This window comes from Buteo buteo, chromosome 2 (assembly GCF_964188355.1).
Source record: "Buteo buteo chromosome 2, bButBut1.hap1.1, whole genome shotgun sequence".
NCBI classification, from domain to species: Eukaryota; Metazoa; Chordata; class Aves; order Accipitriformes; family Accipitridae; genus Buteo; species Buteo buteo.
The window spans coordinates 4,614,909-4,626,045 of NC_134172.1; the positions used below are offsets into that span (position 1 = coordinate 4,614,909).

Consider the following 11,137-nt stretch of genomic DNA (forward strand, 5'->3'; position numbering starts at 1 on the left):
CCAATCTACAGCTGGAGAAATGTTCCACGCTTCATCAGCAGGGCTCTTTCCATCATGGGCTTTCCCTGAGTGGCATATTTCCTGGCTGTGATCCTCTGCCCCCATGGACAGTATCAGATACAACTGGTCAGTAGATCCCGGATCAAGCCAGACAAAAGTGTAAGGCCGCTGGAGTTACAACTAGGTGAGATAGAAGCCCACAAGGAAGCAGAAGACAACTGAGAGATTCTCTTTGTCAGCTCATGCATGGGGCAAGCGTGAATGTGCAGGCTGCTGAATGTCTGCCTGTCCTTTGAGGTCACCACTCAAGGAAGCATTTATTGCAAAAATTGCTCACACAGGTCTAAGTAAATCTACTACAGTTAAGTGCGTGGATGGCAAGAAGGAGACACCTACATATCAAAACATCCCACGGTAAAAATCACGGTCCAGATTTTTTCAGGTAACCCAGACCTCTAGCATGACCTAGTCAGTATAGCAGAGCCCGATGCTAAAGGTAGGATTTGTCTGATAAAATGTAGGGTAAATATTTATAGGTGAGATGGTCACCCTTACTTCCATATATCTGTAGAAAAAAAAAAGGCAACATCTAATCTACTTTGAGGATGAAATGAATTATGTCTCAGTCTCTACTTATTAGATATGCACAGCTACAAAATGAGTGACTTGCTCATTTGTAGTGTAGATGCATTTGCAGGTATCAACACTTAATTAGATGAACCCCACGCTAAGTGTACATGACCCAGGAAACTGTCATTAAGTATCTGAGTAACTCCTGTGCCATACTTTCCTGGTCCCAGTGTCGGGAACAGGTGAGCAGAGTCTGGATGGGAAAAAAATAAAAATGAAAAAGGGTGCATATGGATCAGCAGTGAGCTTTATCAATTCTTATCTGGCAGAAAGTCCCTTGAGGACTGCTGACAGCTAGAAGAGGGTCCAGCAGGATCTGGGGTAGCTCTACCTAGAACAGGGACAAAAACTCAAACAAGGGAGATTGGAAACAGAGATGTAAGAAATAGCCTGGCTCCACTGCCTGGAGAAGTTGAGTATGAAGTAATCATTCCCCTCCTTCCTTTCTTTTCTGACTTTGGCTTTCATTATTTCCCTTTATCACTTTAATTCCCACTCCAGAGTGAAGGAGTCAGATTCTGGGTCCTGCTGTGATTTCATTTTCTTCAGATTCTCTTTTTCATTAAGGCTGTAGGTGGTGGCTGAACAGGGATGGACACATAGGGTCAGCACATGCCCCTTATTTCTTTTCATATAAAGGCTCCTGAAGAATTTAAAGCATTTAAGAGGAAGAAGCCATCATAAAACTCATGGGGAAAAAAAAAAAAAACAAAACAACCAAACAGAAAATCTCAAGGCAATCGTTGTCTCGGAAGCATTATAGGCATTACACAGCAGCAGGAGAGAAAACGATGCTGTGAAGAATAAAATAGTGATGAGCATAACATCTGGGCATGAGAAGTAGAGGGGAAGGGAAAGGGGAAAACATCAGAGCCCTGACAAGCCAGGGCTGGATGCTTTCCATAATACAGTGCCAGCCTTCCTCTTCAGGACCTGTGGTTGCAGTTGCAGCATGAACATTGTGGTTGTGCTGGACCTCACCCAGAGGAGCTCTGGGTACCATTTAGTTTATGTCTGTGTTCACAGACGCTGAACACAGCAAGGGGGCAAAGCAAAGGCAGGAGAGTTGAATTATTGCAAAATGTAGGAACCCATAAGATGTTCTTCCTCTTTTGACTTCAAAGTGCATTGCTTTCCGTACAGTACTTTTAGGCAGAGGAAATATCTGTGCAGAAGACACAGTGTCTAAACAGGAGCAGAGAACATACTATTACCATTATTGGGTTTTGCACCATGTGGGCACCATGGAGTAGGATTCATGAGCTGTAATGTTATTGTTCTAGATACTGTAGAAATACAAATCACAAAGACTGTTCCTGTCCCAGATTCAAGTTTTAGATGTGATCATCTGACTTTGTGTCACCTGCAACAGAAGAATGTGGAGCTACCTTGCTTACAGAGGTTATTCTAGTTCAGCTGATTTGGTGGATTTTTTTTGTAACTTGAACATGTGACCAAGTCTCTACAGACTCCCTAAAAACTCACAATCCTATTTTATAGCCTGCAGCCCCTCTGAGGAGAAATAAATCCTCAGAAAATTTATACGTTGAATTGTTCTATGGAAATTTGCATGCAGAAGTGGTCAAAGGCTTCTCCTTGCTCTTGAATAAACAGAAGTTTACTCACCAGCCAGGAGGGATTTCTTCCTTTTTTCAGCTGTTTCTGACAAGCAAGGGAATTATTTCCTCTGTTTCTTTCTTTGAAGGAAATGAGCTAATATATTTCTCCACTACCTGCCATCATTAGTAAGTCTTATCGCTAGAGATGAATAACAAAAACCAAACATGGGGCAATTTTCACTTCTGCCAAGTGACAAATAGGTTGTCTGCAACAGGTGAAAATTGAGAGGAATCAACACACTGCAGATATGACTGCTTAATTTATGGGCAGTTACTACCTCTTCAGGGAGTTTTGTAATGAAACTTCTGCAAACAATGCTTGATAACCTAAAAGCTAGCTTCAGCTGTAGTGAATAGTGCTCCATTCCAGTAATAGACCAGCAGCAAAAGTGGTTTTGGAGTAAACAGATACCTGCAGTATTTTCCCAAATACTGTGGAGTGTGAATCCATCATGTTTGGAGTATCCCGTGTTGATACACCTCTTGTTAGCAGGCAGCAGCAAGGTGTCATTCGAAACAGAGTAAGTAGTATCTCAATGACACTGAGCAAACAGTAAGAAGCTGGTAGAGCTCTGTTGGTGTCCCATCCTTTAACTACAGAGATAAGGCTTTGCTGGGAATGAGGGTGGCAGGATCTGGCTTGAAATAAGTATCATGTAATGAAAGGTGAGTCTGGAAGGTCAGGACTTAAAGGGGAGAGAGTGGAATGCTATGGTCCCAGAGGTGAAATGTATGTAAAACATGTCTACAATAATTAAAAAAAGGTAGAGGGAAAGGGCAACAAAGAGGATCCATGGAATGAAATGGCTTTCAAATAAGAAATATGCCAGAATTCTTCACTGGAAAATAAATGTCTTTGAGGGGATGTGGCTTCTTTACCCAAAGCCAAGTAAACTGTGGAACTTGTTGCCACAGGATGTGGTGAACAACTAAAAGATGCACAGTGAGCCTGGGAAAATCTTCTTTACAGTGACTCAATCCAAAACTACTGGGGGAACAGAATAGAGAGCAGCTGGGTTGTGCTGCTGAGCTAGCGCTTGAAAGGATTCAGTCCCTTCCTGCTTGAGTGGGTGATACATTTTAATCACATTGAGATGCAAAAGCCTTTCCAATGGCTCTGGACCTCCTCTATCTCTGAGCTGTGCTCGTTGAATTTGGAACAGGCAGGGGGGAGGAGTTCGGTCTGAATAGTCCCCCAACTACCAGGGTTATTCTGGATTTGAGTGATAAAGAGCAAACTAGCTGGTGAAATGGTCTCTTCTGATGTGGGAAAATCTATGAATTCTTGAATCCAAATAATAGTCATTGCCTAATCATAAGAAGTAGGGCTCACGGTCAGCTTCTGACATCATTCTGGGGGTAGGGGAGGAGAAACACGTTTTTTCCCTTTTGTCCTTGCTTATGCCACTTCAGGACCAGGGAAGAATTGGGAAGCTCTTCTGTAACGTACAAAGAGGGTCTCAAAAACACATGGGGTTAAAATGAACTGCCCGAAGTACATGCTTTCCTCAGTGCCACCAAATCACACAGTTCATTTGCCCAAAGCTGGAAAACAGAACAAAAATGAGCTTAGGCATGAGATAAATAGCAGGATGCTGATGGAAATACTCCTAGCAGCTAAAATGCAGGACTGGCTTGCTTCAGAGGACGCTCTGATAACACAGATATCTGCATCCTGCCTTCCCTTGCTTCTGGGCTAAAATATGTGGCGAGGAAAAGGGGAGTGAAATCTCCCTTCTTTTATCACACACTATGTGTTTTATCTGCTTTTCTCTGCAGTTTTACCAATTCTAGTCACACTAGAAGCAGTTTGGACAGGACTCAGAAAATAGATGCTGATTTCCAATTAGTTTCTTTGTCATTCTTTGCCCTTCTCTCGTCGGTGCTGGCCATAGGCAGCTCCTGCTGCTGTCAGTGGGAAATGAGACAGGATATTAAACTATTAATTTCTTCTTTACTTGCTGCCTCAGTTTCTTATCTCAGCAATAGCACAAGTATTCTTTATCAAGATTACAGTCATCACAATGTTAATCCCTGTAAAGTCTTCAGATCATGTGAGAAGGAGGTATAAATTATTACTGAGCTAATGAGGGGGAACGAGCTGTTACAGAACAGACCAATGATGCACTTACTCTTATGTCCAGTCCCCAATAGCTGTCACCACCTTTTGAAGACATAAACACTATAAAGACCTTTCCGAGCATACTGTTTCTTTTTTTTCCTTTTTTTTTTTTTCTTTTTGGATTCATTTTGTAGATACGTCACTGCATCACCTAAAGCACAGAAGCAAATTCCTGACCTCCTCTGATAATAACGAGCAGTTGTTCTGGTATATCCCCATTGATTGATTTTTTTGTCCTTACAACGTTTCTCTAAGCTCATTCAGCTGCAGCGACTGCACCTCTTACCGTAAGACATTTGCATCGACATTGCTGAAAACCCCTGCAGACATGACAGGAGATGTTTAGAAACCATCACTTCAACGTACACGGTCCTTGAAGCTGCAACTCACCTGGAGAAGAGTCATTGAGAGGGTTCAGGGCAGCTGCCCTCCGTATCTTCTCCAGACAAGTCTCTTGCTCCTTTTTAATGATGCAGTTGGAATGGGTTGCTGCAACCTGAAGTGTGGGGAAAAAAAGTGAGAAAGAACAATTATGCATTTCAAATAGCTAGCGAGTGTATGATGAAACATCAGTAAGTTTTGAGGTCTCATTTTAAAAGAAAAAAAATAAAAACAGCCATAGAAGATGAGAGAAAACTGCAACAAACTTTTTTTTTTCTTTTTCTTTTTTATTTTTTTCTTCCACACCCCCACCCTGAATGCCTAAGGCCACTCTATGGAATTATACCGCTTATAAATTGTTTGCAGTTTTTCTGTTGCTTTCCCTGTCCAAGTGTAATTTCTAATGTGTTTGCTTTATTTTACTGTATTCCTTCCTCATATAAGACTGAAGCAAATGTATCCTAAAGAAAGAAATAATTTAAAGAGGAATCAGAAATCAATTGAGGCTCAGTTTGATCTTCCGACAGTTTCTTATGAGTCTTGCACAATCTATTAACCTCACTCAGGACTCAAAACTAAATTAAAAGCTCTTTCTCGCTGTCTTTCACCCCTGCCCATTTCTTAATGTTTCCTTCTTCCTTTATTCCCAGTGAATACAAGGCAACTTTCTTGCCAAAAGAGAATGCAATGCCAATTAAACTGAGATGACTTGATCCAAACCTTTTCCTTTTTTTCCTATCTTTAAGGCTCTAAAGCAGCCCACTACAAGAAAAAAAAGGGGCAGAGAGGGGAAGAAGAAAAAAAAAAAAGGTAAATTAGTTTATAAGAGGAACATTGCAGCCACCAGAATGCAGGCAATCCCAAAGCAGCAACAAAATAAGAATGTGACCCATTCCCAGAAATCAATACAAGATTTCATTCCTGTTGCAGACAGTGGCCAGGGGATATCAATTCAAGGGCAATACAATCTCAGGTTTCATTAGATCATTTTATAGGGGCACTGCTAAGGTTCAAATCCCACTCTGTGGAAAGCACCATGAAAATCAGTGCACGGGTTGAAGATGGGATATGTCACCCTGGTTTATTGAAGCAATTTTGCTGTTTCACACTTCCCATCCCATTTCCTTCACTCTTGTTGATAGAGAACTACAGAGGAAGTGGAGTGTACCTGTCGAGTGGTTTGTTTTCCCTTACCTGCTAAGTAGGAACAAGCAAACAGGGAAAGCAATACCTGAATTCAATCTACTTCAGTTTATTTTGAAGCCCCATCTGCACAGTTCAATCTTACTTCCCTCACATCCCAATAGAGGAAATGAACAGTTTGGGTCACTAATGCATCGAACTCAATACACACTTACAGCAAATCCCAAGGCATGCGTAATCATAGTTTGGTGGTGCTCCTGTTGTGCTTTTGTGTGTGCTGGGAGGTATGGAGCCATTTGCACACTTCTGACCTTGTAACCGTTACAAGCCACCCCCTCTATTTCAAAGCCAGAGGGGGTTTCCTAATGAACCTCTACCAGAAAGCTTTACTCACCATTTGTAGGAACTGATAATGCCACACAGTCTCATCTCCAAGACCCCAGTAATAAATTTCAGCTATTTTCCCCATGGGATACACCAGGCATAACCATATTAGATTTGTTTATCTTCAAAACAAAACACTGTTCTTTTCCAAGGGCTCCCAAGAGCCTGGAAAATATATATTGCCATGGATCTCTAGGATCTCCCAAGAACTTAAGGGCTTTTGCTACATTGTCCCCTAAATCTTGTCAAAGATCAGGAAAATTGTGTTGGCTGGCATTTAAGTTCTTAGAATATCTTTTAAAAAAAGAAAAGAGAAATAGCAAGTAAATTGGGGTTCTGCTGCTAATACTGGTTCAGTCTGCACAGTTGCCCAGGTCTGAAAGGAGTGTCCAGAGGTTGTCTCAGTACATCAACATGGCAGTTTCTATACAGTTCAGTCTGTGCAGATAAGAAAACCTGTCATGTAGTAGTAGTAGTAATATAATTACAATATGTATTGTTCATGCAGGCAGGAGACAAATAAACAAAAGGAAATGTTTCTTCACACACTTAACCTGCAGAGCTCTTTTCACCTTGATATTGTGGATGTTAAATGTTATAGGAGTTCAAAACATGTATGGATATGTATGTATTTATGCAAAGTCCATCAAAGGATACTGAACACTAAGAAACCCACCATGCCCAGATTTTGATGTCCTATGGGGTACTCATAGACTTTTGAGAAGAAGGTTTAGATTCAGTCTATAGTGAAAGGACAAAAGAGTGTGATTTATCCTTCCTATTTTTGGTGTCTTCTTTAGCAGAGGTAAAACAAAGCCAGGACTTGATTGATTATAAAGAAAGCCTAAGGTTAAAAGCTCAGATTTTATTGTTTTTCTTGCAAACAGGCACATCTAGTCAGATGTATCTGACTAAACTGACTGAATTTAGTCAATTGTATCTGAGTAAGTCTGGCTCAGGAGGTATTTGAAACGCAGACTGCTGGGCACAGAGAGCACTAGAGTGATGTACTGCTCTTGTCCCTGTAGCCTGCCTTAAGCTTTCACTGTTGGCAGAATATTTTGATGTGACTTCCCATAAGCACCTTTATGCCATTTTGTAGAACTCTTCATCAACAGATTTAAAAAAAAAAATAAATAAAAATCAGGGAACACGGAAACTGTGACAGTAAGCAAGGAAAGGGAGGAAACGTTAACCTCAGTGCCAGAGGAGAGAATAGAAACAGTCTGACATCTCCGCTTATACGCGATGTTGTATCTGAGAAAACAAAACCAGGCTTAGATTTGTCCTGGTTTGGGCTAGGATAGAGTTAATTTTCTTTCTAGTAGCTGGTACAGTGCTATGTTTTGGATTTAGTATGAGAAGAATGTTGACGACACACTGATGTTTTCAGTTGTTGCTAAGTAGTGTTTAGACTAAGTCAAGGATTGTTCAGCTTCTGATGCCCAGCCAGCGAGAAGGCTGGAGGGGCACAAGGAGTTGGGAGGGGACACAGCCAGGACAGCTGACCCAAACTGGCCAGAGGGGTATTCCATACCATGAGACATCATGTCCAGTATAAAAACTGGGGGGAGTTGGTCAGAGTGGGGCAGATCGCTGCTCGGGAGCTAACTGGGCATCGGTCAGTGAGCGGTAAGCAATTGCATTGTGCATCACTTGTTCTGTATATTCCAATTTTTATTATTATTATTATTAGTGTTGGTGTTGCTATTATTTTCTTCCTTCCTTTCCTATTAAACTGACTTCATCTCAACCCCCAAGTTTTACTTTTTTTTTCAATTCTCTCCCCCATCCTACTGAGGGAGGGGCGGGGAGGGAGGGAGAGGCTGTGTGATGCTTAGTTGCCAGCTGGAGTTAAACCACAATAGGATTGTTAATAACAAAAGGTTTCTCTGTTGAATGCAGAGATGCTTTAATGTTATCATGTTTCCTGAAAGGATCCACGTTTCATGTTTCTCCATCAACTATGTACTGGTAGAGCCTTTAATCTGTCGAGTCAGTCTTCAACAACTGAACGGCAGAGCACAATTCAAGTGGAAGTGTAAGCCTGAACTTCATGGCCTCCTGATTTCATTTCTTTTGCCTCAAGGACATTTGCAATTTCCTGAGTTCAGTAGAGACAGTCTGGTTTCAGTTTCCCGAAAGATATCAGTGATATGTGGAGTTAAAAAATATTTTGACATGTACTAGAAAAATCAAGAAACCAAGGTGATAGTGCATGAAATTCACTCTTTTTTAAAAAATTATTACTCTCAATGAAGTGAAGGAGTTTGACTCACACCAGTTTTGGAAAGGCATATAATTGTATAGTTACAAACAGAGTAAATACAATCAATGTCTGTTTAGTTCTGAGAGCACACAAAAGGACCAAAGCAGCTAGCTACGACACTACAGATGTACAACAAATTAAGAGCTTTTATTTTTCGTCATTTGTCTTTATTAAGGTGGCCACCACAAAAACAAACTGACATGTGCTGTGTATAACTTGTAGTACTTAACTCTTTGTTGTTCTCTTGACATTATGGTAATATTAATAACAATCATGTTATTATGTTACAACCTACTTATATTCTCTCGCACATACTCTCAAGGTGCTGCGATTGCGAACTGTTCCATTAAGAAAACCATTGTTAGTACATAAACCTAAGCAGAGAACCAGGTGAACACGTCTGTGCTGCTTCTGGACCTGCCCTAGCTATATGTGTAAATCAGAAATTAGCAAATTGTAGAGTCATGTGTTTAAGCAAGGCATTGCTCAAACAGACGTATGCTCCAGGGAAGGAACCGTGTGGGAGGAATCGTGCAGATCAGAAGGGTACCATACACTTCCTTGGCCATGGAAATAAATACGTGTTGCCAGCTTATTCCTGCAGGAAATTTAAATAGACTTTCCTCCTTCTTGTTTTGGTTCAAGTATTTCAAACACTGAGAGCAAGGCAGGTGAAGGTAACTTCGAGAGCAACTTCTTCCTTTTCCCAAGATATCTGTACTGGAAAGATGACAAGTCAAGCTGTCTGATTTGCTGCCTAAAGATCTACAGAGCCCAGTAATAGCTCTGCACCTCTTCCCAGCATGTAGCACAGACTGTGCCTCACATGGTACAGCGTGGTACAAGCCTCTGACAACGTGCCTCAGACTCTCACATCCAGTAAACCTGCAAATAGGGAGAGAACAGGCCTGAAAATACATCCAAGGAGCGCAAAGCAAGGCTGTGAGTAGACAGCAGAGCGAGCAGCACTGGACCACGTTAGGAAGATGCTTCCTAACCACTGGTACTAAGGAACAAAGGATGTGAACTTAAACTGAACACCATGCTTAGGTAGCTGTCCTGAGGAAAACCAGGACATTCTCTATGTATGGGAGATTATCTTTGTGCCACGTTCATTATCACTGATAAAGACTTGTGCTTAGGAGAGGTGATTGGGTGGCTAGAAGAATTTGGAAATTTTTTAACACATCAAAGCTAGAATTGAAAGAGGTCTCAGCGTTATCCAAACTGATCATCCTATGGGCCAACAGTGCAAACCAGTCTAGCCAAGAAACCTGAACTGTCTTTGACTACATTCAGTTCTTCAAAAAATACTGTTCTGTTCATTTTACTCTCTGTAAGAATATTCACAATTGCTTTAAAATGTGATTTCACTACACGAGTTAACTCAGTGGATCTACAGAAAGGAGGAAAATCACCAGTATTCTTGAGAAACTCCAGGATCAGAAAATATGCTTTGAAGTCATAGTAAAGATGTGATGGTGGACTGTGCAATTCGCTTAGCATTTTCACTTCTACAGAGATGAATGGATTGAGAGCAGCCCTGAAGAGAAGAACTTGGGGGCGTTGGTTTGCAAGAAGCTCAACATGGCCCAGCCAATATGTGTTTGCAGCCCAGAAAGCCAACCGTATCCTGGGCTGCATCAAAAGAAATGTGACCAGCAGGTCGAGGGAGGGGATTCTCCCCCTCTACTCCACTCTCACGAGACCCCACCTGGAGTACTGCATTCAGCTCTGGGGTCCCCAGCAGAAGGAGGACATGGACCAGTTGGAGCGAGTCCAGAGGAGGGCAGTGAAGGTAATCAGAGGGCTGGAGCACCTCTCCTGTGAAGACAGGCTGAGAGACTTGGGTTTGTTCAGCCTGGAGAAGAGAAGGCTCCAGGGAGACCTTAGAGCAGCCTGCCAGTACCTAAAGAGGGGGCTACAAGAAAGCTGGAGAGGGACTTTTTGCAAGGGCATGTAGTGATAGGACAAGGGGTAATGGCTTTAAACTGAAAGAGTGTAGATTTAGATCAGATGTAAGGAAGAAATTCTTCACTGTGAGGGTGGTGAGGCACTGGAACAGGTTGCCCAGAGAGGTTGTGGTTGCCCCATCCCTGGCAGTGTTCAAGGACAGGTTGGATGGGGCTTTGGGCAACCTGGTCTAGTGGGAGGTGTCCCTGCCCACGGCAGGGGGATTGGAACTAGATGATCCTTAAGGTCGTTTCCAACACAAACCATTCTATGATTCTATGAAATATAGCAATTCAGTACCATTAGTTGTTCTTTTCTCTTCTGCACTTCTGTGTGTCCAAAGAAGAGCAATGAAGCTGGTGAAGGGTCCAGAGAACAAGTCCTATGAGGAGCAGCTGAGGGAACTGGGGTTGTTTAGTCTGGAGAAAAGGAGGCTGAGGGGAGACCTTATCACTCTACACCTACCTGAAAGGAGGTTGTAGCGAGGTGAGGGTCAGTCTCTTTTCCTAAGTAACAAGCAATAGTACAAGAGGAAACGGCCTCAAGTTGCACCAGCAGAGCTTTAGATTGGATATTAGGAAAAATTTCTTCACTGAAAAGGTTGTCAAGCACTGGAACAGGCTGCCCAGAGAGGTG

The 11,137-nt window shown here is 42.0% G+C and overlaps 1 protein-coding gene across 1 annotated transcript in view; it reads right to left on the bottom strand.

Moving 5' to 3' along the window:
* The window catches only part of ADCYAP1R1 (ADCYAP receptor type I), an 85,655-nt gene extending 79,291 nt beyond the window's left edge, over window positions 1-6,364 (bottom strand). The window contains exons 1-2 of the mRNA XM_075022481.1: window positions 6,290-6,364; window positions 4,762-4,867 (exon numbers count right to left, since the gene is read on the bottom strand). Coding sequence (XP_074878582.1) covers window positions 4,762-4,867; window positions 6,290-6,364 — 181 coding nt within the window. The remainder of the gene's footprint in view (window positions 1-4,761; window positions 4,868-6,289) is intronic.
* Between the last annotated feature and the right edge of the window lie 4,773 nt (window positions 6,365-11,137).